General features: G+C 40.6%; 1 protein-coding gene across 1 annotated transcript in view; it reads right to left on the reverse strand.

The window, feature by feature from the left end:
* Window positions 1-18,242, reverse strand: part of PDCD1LG2 (programmed cell death 1 ligand 2) — a 63,156-nt gene that overhangs the window by 39,160 nt on the left and 5,754 nt on the right. Inside the window, exons 2-3 of the mRNA XM_027549336.1 lie at window positions 10,308-10,373; window positions 1,775-2,080 (exon numbers count right to left, since the gene is read on the reverse strand). Coding sequence (XP_027405137.1) covers window positions 1,775-2,080; window positions 10,308-10,373 — 372 coding nt within the window. The remainder of the gene's footprint in view (window positions 1-1,774; window positions 2,081-10,307; window positions 10,374-18,242) is intronic.

Below are 18,242 nucleotides of genomic sequence, written 5' to 3' on the forward strand. Positions count from 1 at the left end.
TCAACATTCAGAAAACGAAGATCATGGCATCCAGTCCAATCATATCATGGCAAATAGGCGGGGAAACAATGGAAACAGTGACAGACTTTATTTTTGGGGGCTCCAAAATCACTGCAGATGGTGACTGCAGCCATGAAATTAAAAGATTCTTGTTCCTTGGAAGGAAAGCTCTGACCAACCTAGACAGCATATTAAAAAGCAGAGACATTATTTTGCCAACAAAGATCCATCCAGTCAAAGCTATGGTTTTTTTAGTAGTCATGTATGGTTGTGAGAGTTGGACTATAAAGAAAGCTGAGCACTGAAGAACTGGTGCTTTTGAAGTGTGGTGTTGGAGAAGACTCTTGAGAGTCCCTTGGACTGCAAGGAGATCCAACCAGTCCATCCTAAAGGAGATCAGTCCTGAATACTCATTGGAGAACTGACGCTGAAGCTGAAACTCCAATACTTTGGCCACCTGATGAGAAGAACTGACCCATTGGAAAAGACCCTGATGCTGGGAAGGAGTGAAGGCAGGACGAGAAGGGGATGACAGAGGATGAGATGGTTGGATGGCATCACCAACTCAATGGACATGAGTTTGCGTGAGCTCTGGGAGTTGGTGATGGACAGGGAAACCTGGAGTGCTGCAGTCCATGGGGTCACAGAGTCGGACAGAACTGAGCGACTGAACTCTGATGAAAATTGAAATAACCCACTCAAGGTCACAGGTGAAAACAACATTCACCCTCATGTCTAATTATACCAGTTTGTCCTTCTTTATTCCAGATTGTAAAATCACACCACAGCTGTCAAGGTCAATGGTCTTTAGGGACCAAAATTCGGAGACTCTCCAGAAGACAGAAGAGATCCTCTGAGGTCTAGTGGCAGAGGAAAACTGACATAGTTTACCTCAGAGCAGTTAGTAAAGGCTGAGACACACAAGCTGATTGACAGAGCCAAATCTACTTTTCTATAGTTGTTATGTCTTTGCTCAAGTGACCTTTTCCAGAAGAAACAGCAACTTGAAGATTCTCTTCTGATTTAGGTTCTTGGCTCATGTTGTAGTGGAGAGAGCCCTCAACTCAGAGGAATGGAGACAGCTACTGAATTGGCTCCCTCAGGCTACCCATTTCAGTTCTCTGAACTTCAGCTGTTTTCTGTGCAATAGATAAGACTGAGGCTAGAGTAGCATTTCCCAAACATTTTAGACTATGACCCAGAGTGAGAAAGAATTTATTATACCACAAGCCAAGATGCACACCCACATGTGTGCGCATGCGTGCACACACACACACACACACATCCCCTCTGAAATAGTTTGTGATGCCCTGATATATTCAATTCTATTCATTTATTAATTTTATTGGTAAAAAGCCCACTTTTGTCACTCTTTAAACTGATATTTTAAACTTTTAATGGGTAGCAAATCATAGTTTAAAAAACTCTGGACTCTGAAAGAGTAGTATAATATCAAGCCAATATCGTTCCTGTGAATTAGGCAAAACTTATCTTTGGTACCCTCCCAACTTACAGAGAGTCATTTTCCTGGCTTTCTCTAGACCCGTTTTATTCCCTCTACCCCTATTTACCCTCACCTCCATTGCTTTATACATAGATATGAAAAACTACTTCTGAGCAGGTGCTTTTGTCTTCTCTGAGGTAGCTTTTTCTCTTTATAATCATCGTCCCAGTTTTTGCTTGGGCTAGCTTCAGTGGACTTGTTACTTGCAGCTAACACAGGTCCTGCACTGGAGAGGTGCCTCTGTGGATTCCAGTCCCTGAAAGTACTCACCTTTGACTTTCAGCGTCAGGTACTTGTAGTCCCAGGCAATCCCATAGATGATCAGGCAGCGGTACTGCCCTGCATCCTTCAGCTGGATTCGGGGGATGAGGAACAAGGCCTTCCCCAGGGGCAGCTGCTCCTCCAGCAAAGTGGCTCTTTCACTGAGCAAGACTGTATCATTTTCCACTTTTTGCAAACTGGCTTTTAAAATCCCGAGTTCCACAGGACCTCCAGTGTCAAAATCACACTCCAAGGTCACATTGCTGCCGTAGTCTACCATGTACATTTCCTTTGGGATGGTCACTGTGAACAAAGCTGAACAGAAAATAAGACATTCTCCCACTGTCTGCCTTCACATTTCAGTTCTGTTCAGAGTGGGGGAGCTGAGGAGACCCATACAACCTCGGTTTCCCAGGAGACATCTATCAGTATCTGGGCATTTGCAGAAGTTCTTTTCTATCCCTTGCCCTATCCACTTTGTGGAAGAGTGTGATTCTTGATCCCTGCTCTTGCCTCTCAACACTCCTCACCTGTACAGCTGACTGGCCTCCTGCTCCCATGATCCAAGCTCATTTTCTTTATATGGATCAAATTACATCATTCCCTGCCAAATTTTACCTCCTCTCAGCAGCTGCTGCTGCTGTTGCTAAGTCGCTTCAGTCGTGGCCGACTCTGTGCAACTCCATGGACGGCAGCCCACCAGGCTCCCCTGTCCCTGGGATTCTCCAGGCAAGAACACTGGAGTGGGTTGCCATTTCCTTCTCCAACGCATCAAAGTGAAAAGTGAAAGTGAAGTCACTCAGTCGTGTGCGACTCTTAGCGACCCCATGGACTGCAGCCTACCAGGCTCCTCCGTCCACGGGATTTTCCAGGCAAGAGTACTGAAGTGGGGTGCCATTGCCTTCTCCGCAAAGATAGTAATAATAACGACTATCAACTGTTGAATTCTTACTAGGTGGTGGGCCTCTGCTAACACATGATCTCTTTTAGTCTCCCAGCAAGACAATGAGGTAGAGCCATCTTCTTTTTAGAAAATGAAACTGACACAGAATGGTTAAACAACTTGCCTAAGATTGCACAGCCAGGATCAGACCTAGGTATTGCTAAGTTCAAGTGCTCTTGACCACTACATCATACAAGCCCACTGTAGAAATGTCTTTTCTACTAATACTAATACTTAATGTATATCTACCATGTGTCGGCCACTGTTCTAGACTCTAAACCATATTATTCAATATTGAAAATGCAACCATAAAATATGCATAATCATTACTGTTTTATAGTTAAAGAAACTGGGTCAAAGAGGTTTGTTTCAGGATGCACAATTAGTAAAGTTAAAATTCAGAGCCAGTCAGATGGTTGACTTCAAAATCTATAGTTTTTGAAACAGTAGTTCCCAAAATGTGAGGCATATACCTCAAGAAGTATGCACAATGATTTTACATATGAAAGAATCAAGGCCCAAAGGGAGTTGGGTTATGCAGAGAAGAATTTATCCCCTCTTCAATTCTATTTCAATCTTTCAAATTACATACAATTTGCAACTAGACTTTCACATTTCTAACAATGGTTATTTTTCCTTTTAATAAAACAAGAAGCGCTCAGACAGATATTATCAGGGTAGACTTTAAAGCACCACTTTACTTTTATTGCATTTATTTTTGCTCATATCTTCTATTTACTAGTATCATTGATACTGGTTTTCCATTTACCACAGGGGTAGATTGTTTTGTTCAAAAAATAAAAGCTCAGTTGATTTAGATAATTCTATAAAAACAATAGTGCAAAGAGTAGTCAAACATGGCAAAACTAATGAAAGTAGTGTATGCATGAATAAATTGTGAGAGACTGTACAAAATTACGCTGTTTCCATCAATAATGAATGGGGAGTCATTAAGACTGCGGGTACGATCTCAAAGTAGCTTCTGAATTATGACAGAAGATTAGATCAAATTATGTTCAGTAGGACTTGCTTCATTAATCCATTCATTTAATTAATTCAAAACTTTCATTTAACAAATATTTGGGGATGGCTTCTAGAATACGCTATTTAAGGGGTTGCTTCCACATAAAACATAGTATGAAAAGAGCTTGGGATTTAGTGACAGATGAACCTGGGTTCAAATTCTGAGTGTATCCAGATTATGAACCCTTTGATCTTGATCAAACCTCTATGAGTCTCAGCCTCTTTATCTGCAAAGGTCCAAGGTTAAATCTACCTGTCAGCAGTGTGGTGAAAACTAGATAAACAGCACAAAATGGCTTATTTTGGCAGGTAGTAGGTAGTCAGCAAACATTGGTTCCTTTCTTTTCTACCATGCTTTAGTTCTTGAGAAAGTGGTGTTCTGACCATCCTGGACAACAGATTTCACAGTAAAAATAGACTGGGGGTTTTCAGTTGCTCGAATGATTCACATTGAAATTCTCTTCTGACTGGAGATTTTCCTCCTACCATCCTGCAAATCTTTGAAGGCAGTGCAGGTTGAATTTGTTTTGGTGTCTCCAGTGCCTAGCACATACTAAATTCTAGTTAGAGGTTTAACATATAAGTGACAAAAGAAGGAGAGGAAGAGAAAAAAAAGGATGAGCCTACCCATATTTGCAAAGAGTAGGACATGATTGAGAGACTGAGTATGCATGCACCCATATTCACTTCTGTTTTCCTCTCATCAAACTTCATTTTGCCCTAAATTGCACAAACCGGCATTCTTAATCACCACCCAATGCACCTGTTAGTGTAGTGCACAATATGAATTTTATTAAAAATAAGTGATGAGTTTATATCTTTCTTCCAAACCCTGTTTTAACCACAGCTAGAACATGAACGTGCCTTTCTAACAGAAAGGAGTTCACATCTGCCTGGTATTTTTTGGTACAGAATGGGGGTCGGGGCAGTGCTTCTGTATAAAACAATGCTAATTAAGCTTGCATTTTCTTGGCCACATTGAGAAGACTCTGGGATGATACATGTGAAAAAAGACACTGTGCTTCTAAATTTCCCATATGATTCCATTTTGTGGAATGCCCTGAACACTTGTAATAACTCTCTCCCAAGTCTCCGTAATAGGATACTCCTAAAAGTAGATTCCTAGAATCATCTCCAAATATTTGTTATTAAGTCCTCTTATACCTAAAACAGAGCTACCTGTTTTATTCACTCATCAAATATGTATTAACTATCTTCTATGTGCCTGGTTTAGAAATTTATACTTTTACTCTCTTCATTCCTCCCAAAGAAATCCCAGGGCTGATCTCCTTCAGAATGGACTGGTTGGCCTGGCGTGCTGCGACTCATGGGGTTGCAAAGAGTCGGACATGACTGAGCGACTGATCTGATCTGATCTGATCTTACTCTCTTCATAGTACTTCCTTCTCTTTTATTATACGATAAAAGAAGAACAAGAAACAAGATGGAACAAGAAACAGGGAAGAGAAATGGGGCTTGCAGGTAAAGTTAGTTGCTGAGTCTGAGATTTAACAAGCATCAGAGGACTTTGGTGTAGTCTGTATTGGATTTATTTAGCAAATTTATTTACCACACTTACACTTCTTCTCGTGAGAGAAGGAACACCTGTAACTTCCTCTGGAACTCCCCACAGCATACGGCAGAACTCCCCTCTTCACTGTTTGGGCCTTTGACAAAAACCCATTTTCTGCTTGCTTTTCCCCTCTGCCTTCTACAGAGTGTAAGAGTATATACACACATGGAACCCTTTATGGAAGCATGAAGTGTGCTATCTCTCAGGCAGGTGACATTTTCTGGCTAACATTCACAAGAGGAAAGGGCAATTGGCAAACATGAGTCATGTATCTGAGTCACTCAGAATAACTAGAAGATTGTTAGTTGGTCTAATTTTCCCACAATTGAAGTTTTTAAAACATGCAAAGCTTTCAGCTTGATTACTTGATATAAAATAAGTTTAGGAAAGCAGTACAGTTTTGCAATCCTAAAGTATTCTTGAAAGTGAAAGTGAAGTCGCTCAGTCTTGTCTGACTCTTTGCGACCCCGTGGACTGTAGCACACCAGGCTTCTCTGTCCGTGGGATTTTCCAGGCAAGAGTACTGGAGTGGGTTGCCATTTCCTTCTCCAGGGGATCTTCCCGACCCAGGGATAGAACCCAAGTCTCCTGCATTGCAGGCAGACGCTTTACCCTCTGAGCCATCTTACTTATTGTAAATTACAGAGGAAATCAAAACACTTTTGCAAACAATTCTGTGAAGAGGTTTTTCTCAAGCTTGGCTGCATATTAGAGTCACTAATGAGAGGGCCTCAACCTTAGCCATAGTTGGTATCAGCTTGGGAAGCTTTTAAAACATGCTCAGACCCCACTTTGTATCCTATAAAATTAAATTCTAATCATTTCGTGAGGCCAGCATCAACTAAAAATAATTTCCTGGGAGTTTCTAATGTGCAAGGAGCATTGAGAAACCATTCAAAGTGTTGTTCTCAGTTTTCTTAGGCAGCTAGTTAGGAATGCAGAATCCCAGTCCCTTCCCAGGACTAAAGAAGCAGAACCTGCATTTTGACAAGGCTGGGGGATTCAAATGCATATTAACATTTAAGAAACAGAGTTATAACACTGGTTTGTATTTGGTCTGTTGTGTAAGATAGAGTAACAGTTAACATTTATTAAACACAATGAACCAGACACTAGGCTAAACTGTACATCTCATTTGATGTCCCCAAAGCTGCAAGACTGGAGTCACTGCACTCATTTCACAGATGGGGAAACTGAGGCTTAAAGAAAAGATGCAACTCGCCCAAAGTAAAAAAGTGGGAGCTCATGGACTTGGAATTCACATTCATATCTCTGTGCCCTGAAAGCATGTACTTCTAACAGATATGACTATATATCTACTGGCCTGTGTATACTACATACATTAATGAAACAGATATACTTTCCAGCTTTATACTAAGTAAAAGACATTTGTGTTCTATTTCATATGTCACATGGTTATAAAACTAAACTTCAATGTAGCACTGAACTCCTGATGTCATCAGACAAAGGAGAACACTGAAAAAGTTTCCACAACTGCAAAACTAGGCAGACGAAATATTCATTTGGTCGTCTTGACTAAATTAAAGGGTGAAGGATGTGGCTACAGCATGAAAAATTAATACATGAAGGTTCTTTAGACAGATGAAAATAGCTGGCTTGAGTAATGCTAGAGCCTTTTTGAAAGTTCTTGGGAGAAGTTTGCATTTTATTTGCAATCAGGAGTCAGCACCTGTCATATCTCCAGGAAACACAAAACAATTTATTTGCATTAACTCCCAAGATAGCGTCCTCTTTAAGCTAATTTTATACTTTTTTTCTGCATTAACAGAAACTTAAATGCTTACAGACTTCCTACCTAAGGGATTTGAAAAGTGAGGATGGGTCTAGGCGGGGAGGTGAGAGGGGATTGCTTTACACAGCCAGTCCTCAGAAAACTCTAGTTCCTGGTTCTGGATAGATGCTGCTCTGGACACCTGACTCATGCACTTCTTTTTGCAAGAATGCTGCATGAGACATCTTGTCTACTTGAAATCCCTTCCCCAACCTGATTTTTCTGCTTTGTATATCTCAGGGGTCAGCAGATGTAGTTTTGAAGGCCGGCTATAACCTAGACAGAATGACCCAGGGTGTGGTCCCTGTCCTAGAGTGACGTCAGCATCACCATGGCCATGTGCCTCTTGAGTTTTATTCTTCTCAGATGGATGAAGAAAGAAGGAAGCATCAATGAGAGACATAAGATTGGGGTTACTTTTTCTTCCAAGACATGATGAAGTACAAAAATAAATATTTTTCTTGAATACGTCTAAGTTACAAGATGCCTTAGGTTTTGAAATGAAAATATAAGAAAAAAAAACTGAACTACAACGCTACAGTAATAAGAGAGTGATATGAGTGAAAGCATATATACATAGATCAATAATACAGACAGAGGGCCCAGAAAAAGACTCACACAAAGAGCCAATTGCCTTTTTTTTTTACAAAGGTGCAAAGGCAATCAATAGAAAAAAGACAGTCTTTTCAATAAGTGAACAAATGGGGCTGGAGCGACTGGATGTCCATATACCAAAAAGAAAAATCCCAATCTACACTTCACAAAAATTTTTGTATACTACACAAAAATCAACTGAAGGTGGATGGCAAACCTAAATGTAAAATGTACAACTATAAAATGTTTAGAAGAAAACATAGGAGAAAATCTTTCAGGTCGTGGGTTAGGCAAAGAATTCTTAGATATGACTAGCCATCAAAGAAAAAATTTGATAAATTGGATAGCTTCAAAATTAAAATCTCTCCTTTGCAAAAGACACTGTTAAGAGAATGAAAAGATGAACCACAGACTAGGAGAAAATATTTGCATATCACATATCTGATGAAGAATTTGTATCCAGAATACATAAAAAACTCTCAAAACTGAAAAATAAGAAAATAACCCAATTAAAAATGGTCAATGATTTGATATGCACTTAAGAAGATATATGGATGGGCAATAGGTACATGAAAATATGCTTATCATTGCCAGATACTAGGGAAAGGCAGATTAAACCTCAATGAGATACTTCTGTACACCTATTAGAATGTCTTTAAAAACAAAAATGACAATGTCAATACCAAGTGATGTCAAGGATGTGGAACAATTGGAACTCTCATACTTTACTGGCAGGAATGCAAAAACAGTATAGATACTAAGAACGGCTTGATGGTTTCTTATAAAGTTAAATATATACTTAATGTATGTCTCAGCAATCCCACTCCTAGGTATTCACCCAAGTGAAATGAAACTATGCTTCCACAAAAACCTATATACAAATGTTTAAAGCAACTATATTTATAATTGCCAAAAACAGGAAACAACCCAAAAGTCCCTCAACTGGAAAATGAATAAACAAAATGTGGTGCATACAGACAGTGTGATACTAATCAGCAACAAAAAGAAATGAACTACTGATTCATATAACAATATGGATAAATCTCAAATGCACTGTGATAAGTGAAAGCCAGACAAAAGGTATGTCTAAAAATGATCCCATTTATATAACATTCTGGACAATTTAAAACTATAGGATAGAGTTGGGAGGCGGTTGAGGGACAGTTTTTGTTTGTTTGGTGACAGAACCGTTCTGGGTCTTGATTGTGGTAGTGGCTATATGACTATGTGTGAGCGTGTGTGCTCAGTCATGTCCAATTCTGCGGCCCCATAGACTGTAGCCCACCAGGCTCCTCTGTCAATGCAATGTCCTGGCAAGCATACTGGAACGGGCTGCCATTTTCTATTCTAGGGCATCTTCCTGACCCAGGGATCAAACCTATGTATCCTGCATTGGCAGGTGAATTCTTTACCACTGAGCCACCTGGCAAGTGGCTATATGATTATGCATATGTCAAAACTCATAGATGCTTTTATTTAAAAAAGTATAAATTTTTATGTCAATTTAAAAATTAGTAATTTTAAAATGAAAATATTTTCTGATAGCTTTTCACTTCACACTTTAAATTATTTTACAGATAACACAGTAGACCATCCACAGAGCATTCATATAAGGAAAGAGTTAATTTCACACCTGTCTCCAAAAATCCCAGCTGGCCAGGATCCCTTAGGAAGGAAATATCAAGTGTTCATTCAGCTGCCACTGCAAGGGCAGGGCTGGAGTAAGCAGAATATTGGGGTGTTCTCCAAAGATGGCCCCAAGTCAATGACTCTAGTGCTAGACCCTGCTGGGCAGGGAGGGGGAGGAATTCTACTGGGATCACCTGGAAGAGAGGGGAAAGCTCCTCAAAAATTTATCAGTGCCAACAAAGGCATTCTTTCTCAGTCAAAGGCAGCATGTTGGATGACTTCCCATGGGATTGGGCCTGCTATTACAGAGGACCTAATTCCCTGTGTCCATCTCTGTCTTCCTCTCTTACGTACTGGTGTTCACCACTATAAAGCACTCATGATCCTGACTGAACACGTGAATGGTCTGAACTGCCTTCCTCAGGAAAGTGAAACTCTGAAACTGCTTTCCTCCTTGCCATCTATACCCTCGAGCAGAGTATCTTTCTTCAAAATCCAAAGGCATAGCTTAAGGTTCATTTTTCATTTAGATGCAAGGAAGACTCTGATTTCCCAATTCAAGTAACCCACATTAATGTGTGAATGACCAATGGCTGCTACTGTTGCTTTTTAATAGAGGAAGTGTCTCTGACAGAAGAGAAAAGAACAGCTGCTTGACATCTCATCTTTCAGGACACTTAACCCGTGTTCTCTTGGGTCATTTCAGCAATGATGGTCTGAATGGTCTTGTCATCTTGTTACTATGTTTACTGGAGAGTGGGGATAGATGGACCAATATTATCAGTCCCTGTTTCTGTAAGATAGGGAAACAGGTGTGCACAAGCCACCCTGGGCACCATTCTTTTGACTGCGCTTGTCATAGCCGGTAATCACCCTTTCTCTTAAAGAAAGCCTTTAGCCCAAGGACCACATTCTCATCCTCATCTTCAGCTAGGGGTCATCATCTGTTCCTTTCTCAGGACCCTCCCCAGCCTTTGACTTTTCTTACCTACTGTCTGTTGAAGCTGCAGTCCCAGGCTCAAAATTAGTAGGAGGAACATGCTCTGTACCGGATCTGAAACAGACAATTGAAAGTCTCAGAGCCTTCAGCAGTTTTACTGGATCTCATGATCTGGTCATTTGCTCACTCCTGAAAACAATGAAATGACTGGTAAACAAATCTTTGGGGAGGCAGCAGACCATAGTAGAGTAGAGCTAGGAAGAAAAGTTAAAGGCTGATTGCCTAGAGGAGATGAGAGATAGGGTAAGAAGAAGTGAGGCACTCTGTCGATCCAAATTAGAAGCCCTTCTTCCTTTTCTTGCAACCTTTTCTGAGTATGAACCAGTCCTCGTGACTGATAACCACAAAAGCTGGTTATCTGCACCTCTTTGTTTCTTCCATAGTTTCAGTGTAGGCCTTTGAAAATCAGTCTTGTTCATCAAATGGATACTGTACACCATCATTTCCAGCTGGACTGCAACTCTGGGAACAGAGCTAGATACTCTATAAATATTTGCTAGTTGACTGAGCAGGTAAAGTTGTCAAAGCTCACAAACTTTCCCACTTAAGGACTTCTCACAGCTAAAGTAAAAGAGACAGGGTATAACACTGTCAACTTCTTTGTCTTCAAAGAGGCTTTTAAATTTTATTGGCCTTGGAAGCATTTCTTCAAGGGGAATTAATCAGACAGCGCCATACATCTGAATCAGGTAAAAGCAGAGCTGCTCCGTGTACAATGGAAAGCCAGTGAAGGATTTGGATCAGGAGAATGACATGACCTCATTTACATTTTTAAAAGAAGACTTAGTTTTGGTGTAGACAATAGACTACTGTTGTAAAGGAGAGTGGGACGGGCAAGATTGGAAGCAGAACGATCAGTAAGGAATTTTTTTGCAGAGATGATGATAGTTTAGACCAGAGTAGTGGGGCCAGTGGAGATGAGAGGTGGTCTGTTGAAGGTTTTTTCCATTTATACATTTAAAACATTTATTGAACTTTAAAAATTTGCCCTTTAAATTATTAAAATTTTAACAGCTTTATTGGAGTATAATTGACATACCATACAATAGAGGATTATGTGTGTGTATACATATATATTTAAGACACAGATGATTCAGTGGTATAGCTCAGTGGTTTTTAGTATATTCTACAGAACTGTGCAACCCATACTACTATCCAATTCTGGATTATTCTCATCACTCCAAAAAGGAACCCCATGCCCATTAGCTGAAACACCCCAATTCTTCTTCCCTCTTCCTCCAGTCCCTGGCAACCACTAACCTTCTTTCTGTCTCTATAAACTTGCTTATTCTGGTTATTTCATATAAATAGAATCATACAATATGTGGTCTTTTGTGTCTAGCTTCTTTCACTGAGCATATTATTTTCAAGACTCCTCTGTGTTGTAATGCATTACCAGTCTTCATTCCTTTTTATGACAAGCTGATGGCATCACCAACTCGATGGATGTGAGTTTGAGTGAACTCCGGGAGTTGGTGATGGACAAGGAGGCCTGGCATGCTGTGATTCATGGGGTCGCAAGGAGTCGGACACGACTGAGTGACTGAACTGAACTGAACTGAGCGCTGAAGAACTGATGTTTTTGAACTGTAGTGCTGGAGAAAACTCTTGAGAGTCCCTTGGACTGCAAGGAGATCCAACCAGTCCATTCTAAAGGAGATCAGTCCTGGGTGTTCATTGGAAGGACTGATGTTGAAGCTGAAACTCCAATACTTTGGCCACCTGATGTGAAGAACTGAGTCATTTGAAAAGACCCTGATGCTGGGAAAGATTGAGGGCAGGAGGAGAAGGAGATGACAGAGGATGAGATGGTTGGGTGGCATCACCGACTCAACGGACATGAACTTGGGTGGGCTCTGGGAGTTGGTGATGGACAGGGAGGCCTGGCGTGCTGCAGTTCATGGGGTTGCAAGGAGTTGGACACGACCAAGTGACTGAACTGAACTGAACTGATTATTCTATCGGTGTGTATTCACACCACATCTTTCTTATCCACTCAACAGTTGATAGATATTTGAGTTGTTTCCATTTGTTGGCTATAATGCTGCTATGAACATTCATTTACAAGTTTTTGTATAGATATGTTTCTGAATCACTTGAGTGTACATATAGGAGTGGAACTGCTTGGTTAAATGGTAACTCTGTATTTAACTTTCCCAGAAACTGTCAAACTGTTTATCAAATATATGATTTGCAATGGCTCTTTCCCATCCTGTGATTGTCTTTTCAGTTTCTTGATGGAGTTCTTCGAAGCACAGATGTTTTAATTTAATTGTAACGTACAAATTAATTTTGATGAAGGCTAGTTTTGTCTAAAACTTTCTCTTTTAATTGCTTGTTCTTTAGGTGTCATCTCTAAGAAATCATTGCCTAACCCAGGGTCACAAAGATTTACATCTATGTTTCCTTCTGAGAATTTTTCACAGCTTTAGTTCTTTTATTTACATCTTTAACCCAGTTTGAGTTAATTTTTGTCAATGGTGTGAGGTAAGATTTCACTCATTCATTTGCACGTAGACATCCAATTATCTCTGCACAATTTGTTTAAAACAGTATTCTTTTTCCATTGAATTGTCATAGCACCCTCACCAAAAATCAACTGACCTTAAATGCATGGGCTTAGCTTGAAATCTCAATTCTATTCCATTGATATAAATGTCTGTCTTATGTTTGTACCACAGATTGCTCATTATGTGGTAGCTTTACAGTAAGTTTTGAAATCGGGAAATGTGAATCTTCAAACTTGCTTTTCTTTTTTTAAGACTTTACTTTTATTATTATTTGATGTGTGGCTATTCTTGCTCTCTTGCATTTCCATGTGAATTTTAGGAAAAACTTGTCCATTTCCACACAAGAAAGCAGCTGGAATTTTGACAGGGATTGCACTAAATCTGTAGGTCTATTGGGGAATACAGCCATTTTTATAACATTAAGTCTTCTAATCCATGAATGCAGCATGTTTTTCCATTTATTTAAGTATTCTATATTTTTAAAGAAGATTTGATGGGAATTGCTGACAGGTTGTAAATATAGTTTAACAAAAGTAAATAAATCTAGGAAAATTTCTAGGTTTGGGGCTTGAGTCATTAGGAATGGAGATACCTATTAAAAAGCAGAAAACTAAGAAAGAAGCAGATTTGAGAGCAGAAATCAAGAACTGTATTTGGAATATCTTTGGTTTGAAATGACTATTAGACTCCAAGTAAAGATGTTTAGTAGGCAGGCGGACAACTGGTGGTCCAAAGTTTAGGACAGAGATACACATTTGGACAGAGATACACATTTGGGAGTCATTAATGCCTAAGTGTTACTTAAAGCCATAGTGCTGCATGGTGTCTCCTAAAGAGAGAGAGAGAGAAGGGACACTGTCAAAGGACTGAGATATGGGGCATTCCAACATTTATGGGTCTTTGAGGGGAATACTAACAAAGCGAACTGGGAGAATGGGTATAAAGGCAAATTAAGCATCTCTTATTTTCTATATTCTGATGCTTTCACATCTGGAGTCTTGTTGACTCTAGAAGGACTGCCTCCTCAGGATTAGCCAATTCCTAGAGAGAGTAAACAACTTACCTATTTCATATGCAAATCAACCTATCCAGAGCCCTACCTCTAATCACCTCCTTTTGGGGCTTTCACACTCTGGGCCACTTTATATGTATCTGCTCTGATCACCCTAGGGCCAAATAACAGATTATTCAAACTAGCCCAATTCCTTCCTATGGAAACCACAGTGAGGGCTCCTGCCCACTTTGCCCCCCTCTCCTTCTACCTCCTGTGCAACACTGGTATTTGCCTGTATGTCCCTCTGTGGTGTGGCATGCCCCTTTTCTCTTGGCATCTGTGACTATAACAAACTATTTTTTCAATTACAGTCACCTGATCTGTTGGCTTCACCACTAGTAAATAATAATAAAATAACAGATAAAATAATGAACAAAAATTAAAAAAATAATAATAATAAAACCTAGAGTTTAAAACATAGAAGGAGGGAGTTATCAGTTGAGCCAAATGCTCCTGAGCACTGGATTTAGTAGTATGAAGGTCACGGATGACCCGGGTAAGCACAGTATCAGTAGACTTCATACAGATAAAAATAGGAAGTAAGGAAGTGGAGGCAACAGAATACGGGCAACTTTTTAGAGAACAGTGCTATAAAAAGGGGAAGAGATATGAGGCAGTAGCTAGAAGGGAATGCAAGGTCCACAGGGGTCTGTATTCTTGTTTTTAATTTAGGGAGGGAGATATTACAGCAGGTAACAACTGGGTATGATAGTCATACCATACGCATATAGTCATACTATAGGAAAGCGGAGCGCTGAAGAATTGATGCTTTTGAACTGTGGTATTAGAGAAGACTCTTGAGAGTCCCTTGGACTGCAAGAAGATCCAACCAGTCCATCCTAAAGAAAATTAGTCCTGAATATTCATTGGAAGGACTGATGCTGAAGCTCCAATACTTTGACCACCTGATGTGAAGAACTGACTCATTGGAAAAGACCCTGATACTGGGAAAGATTGAAGGCTGGAGGAGAAGGGGATGACAGAGGATGAGATGATTGGATGGCATCACCGACTCAATGGACATGAGTTTGAGTAAACTCTGGGAGTTGGGGATGGACAGGGAGGCCTGGCATGGTGCAGTCCATGGGGTCGTAAAGAGTCGGACATGACTGAGCGACTGAACTGAACAACTGGGAACAAAATCTAGTGCTTTCCAGCAAGAAATGCTCAAGACACACCTTTGCTGGACTTGAAAACTCTCTTCCTTATTGTAAATGCAAATATATCCAGAAAAGATATCATTTTAAGCTGCATCTGTAGCCTAGCACTTTCTGAGCATTTTTGTTTCTAGAATACAAAAGGATAGCATGTAGCATATAGTTCTGGCGACAGAAAGGACTCCGGATTCACCCAATACTGGTTCTAACTTCCCCTTCTTCCCTCCCCATCCAAGGGGACTTTCCTTGCACACTGCTTCCTTGAGCCAACTAAGAGAGAGTCACTGTCATAAAGGTACTTTCCAACCAGAAGTCTTTCATCTAAGGATAATGTGCCCCATGCAATGATTAAGAGTTCAGGTTCTAATGTCAGGAACATCCTGAGTTCAAATTCTGAGTCTACCAATTATTAGCCTCTTTCCTGGTGGCTCAGATGGTAAAGAATCTGCCTGCAATGCAGGAGACGCAGGATCAATCCCTGGGTTGGGAAGATCCTCTGGAGAAGGGAATGACTACCCACTTCATTATTCTTGCCTGGAGAATTCCTTGGACAGAGGAGCCTGGCAGGCTATAGTCCATGGGATCACAAAGAGTCAGACATAACTGAGTGACTAACACTTTCACTTTCAAGACCTTAGATAGTTTATAAAAACTTCTGTATTCCATTTCCATAAAGAGTCAGTAATAATAACTCTTACTTCAAGCCAGAACCCTGGGAGGTCATCTTAAACCTACTCATCTCTCATCTTACACATTCAGTCCATCCCTCAGTCCTATTAATTCTACTTCCTGGATACTTCCTGATGATGCCTCTTCTTCCCACAGCCCTACTATCACCTTAATTCAGCTTCACATCATTTTTCCTTACACCACAGCATAGCCTCCTCATGCCATTTTTACCTTCTAGTCTTGCTTCCTTCTGTTCCATCCTTCTCTAGTGGTCACAAATCTTGGAGTCATCCTTGATTCCTATGTTTTCTCACCTACATCTGATTCATGAATAAATGCTATAAGCCGTTATTTAAAATATATCCAGAATCTGACCACATCTCACTGCCTCTATTAATGTATCAATCTCAGCCATCACTGTCTCTCATGGTGATTCTAACTTTGGCTTCCTACAGGTGATTCTCAACACAGGAACCAGAGCGAGTCTTTAAAAATATGAGTTGAATCATGTCTGCTCAAAACATTTTGGTGGCTCAATATTTCACTGAGAATAAAATCATAAGTCCTTCCAATAACCCAAATAAGAGAGGCCTCTGTGTTAAGCCCCTCCTGCCATGCTTTAGAAAACCCTATTGTGGCCATGCCCCTTCTGCAGTGTGGGGTGTTTGCTGGGCTGAGAGGTATTATCTGGAGCCCTTGACCTTACCGCATGACCCATTACAATCTGTGTCTTTGGGATGCTAGACTTCCCTGACCAAATGGCCCTGAGCCCACTTCCAGCCTGTGCAATACCTTCCTCACACCCACCCCTTTAAGAGTGGATCTTGCTGCCAGTGTGCCTATCCCCGCCCTTGGATGTTTTCTTTGCTCTTTCTAGTGAGACTGCCTTATATAAAATTGCAACAGCACCACCTCCCCCCGTCCCCAGCATTTCCAATTTTCCTTGTCTGTCTCTCTTTCCCAAAACTTTTGTTACCATTGAATTTACCATATAATGTACCTGTTTTATTGTATTATTAATATTACCTGCTGTCTTCCATTATAATATAATCACTCAAAGGGCAGGGATCTTTGTCTGTTTGCTTACTGCTATGCCTTCAGCCCTAAGCACAGTCTGGCAATAAGGAGGCACTCAGTTCATATCTATTGGATTAACCATCCCTTTACCTAGCAGGCAGAACAATCTCTTGAAAACTGAATAATCAAACCTAAACCATGTCACTCCTGCTTAAAAGACTTCAACAGCTCCCACTGTTTACAAGGTGATGTCTTCAAGGCTAGAACAGGAGCTCTTTGTACAGTCATCCCCTGGTATCTTGCAGGGTATTGGTTCCAGGATTGTCTGCAGATACCAAAATCCAGGGATACTCAAGTCCATTATGTAAAGTGGCATAGCATAGCTGGCCATATACATAGGGTTGTAGAGCCCTTTGGATGAAAAAGGTGGACTGCACTTGATTTGGTCCTTACAACTGTGTGCTGAACAGACAAGTGAATGAGTGTTTGTATGCACAGCAATTTAGCATCATACTCAGGAATCTTAGTCTCAGTTCAGTTCAGTCGCTCAGTCGTGTCCGACTCTTTGCGACCCCATGAATCGCAGCACGCCAGGCCTCCCTGTCCATCACCATCTCCCGGAGTTCACTCAAATTCACGTCCATCAAGTCGGTGATGCCATCCAGCCATCTCATCCTCTACAGACTCCCAATTGACACAATTCTATCAGAGAAACAGAAACTATATAGCGGCTGTTTATTTTGGCTGCACACAAGAACTTTTTATCAAACAGAGCCACTCATGCATGGGGAGGCCTCATTCCTGGAATTCTTTAAGCACAGGGTACATGCTGAAACAAAGGTTTCCACAAGAGGTAGAAAGTGATCCCTTTTTAACAGTAAGATTATTGACAAGATTATCTCCCAGAAGAATGCTTCCACAGGTATCTCAAGCCCCTCACCAACCTCCCTCAAAACACAGCAATCTGGATAAGACTTCTGCCTCCTGGGCTCCTTAGGAGAACCACATTTTCCGAAAAAAAAAGTGGATTCTTAAAGCATTTAATGTTAGGGAAGTATGAATTCTTTCATACTCAGTCAGGCAGGGCCTGGAAGAATTTATCTGGAGAGTTTATAGGGTGTATTGCCTAAATCAATTAACTTGATGCATCATTTACAGAGTGCCGATGGGTGAGGTACTTCTTCAGCCAAATGAGCGTTGTGATGACTCTTCTCCACAATGCAATGAACATGTTCAAACAACCACAGCCTTCTCTAGCTTTCTCTTTTAAAACTCACCTTTGTTTTGGATTTAACTATTTTCCTATGCCTTGCCTATGCCCGGTCAGTTGTTCATTTCATCTTAATTATATATCCCTTATGGATGGATTTGGTTTTGCTAGTCTTTCCATCAAGCAGAGGAAGATTATAGCTATCCTTGTATCAGGCAGGATGAAGTGAAGTGAAGTGAAGTGAAGTCGCTCAGTTGTGTCAGACTCTTTGCGACCCCATGGACTGTAGCCTATCAGGCTCCTCCG

This window comes from Bos indicus x Bos taurus, chromosome 8 (assembly GCF_003369695.1).
Source record: "Bos indicus x Bos taurus breed Angus x Brahman F1 hybrid chromosome 8, Bos_hybrid_MaternalHap_v2.0, whole genome shotgun sequence".
NCBI classification, from domain to species: domain Eukaryota; kingdom Metazoa; phylum Chordata; class Mammalia; order Artiodactyla; family Bovidae; genus Bos; species Bos indicus x Bos taurus.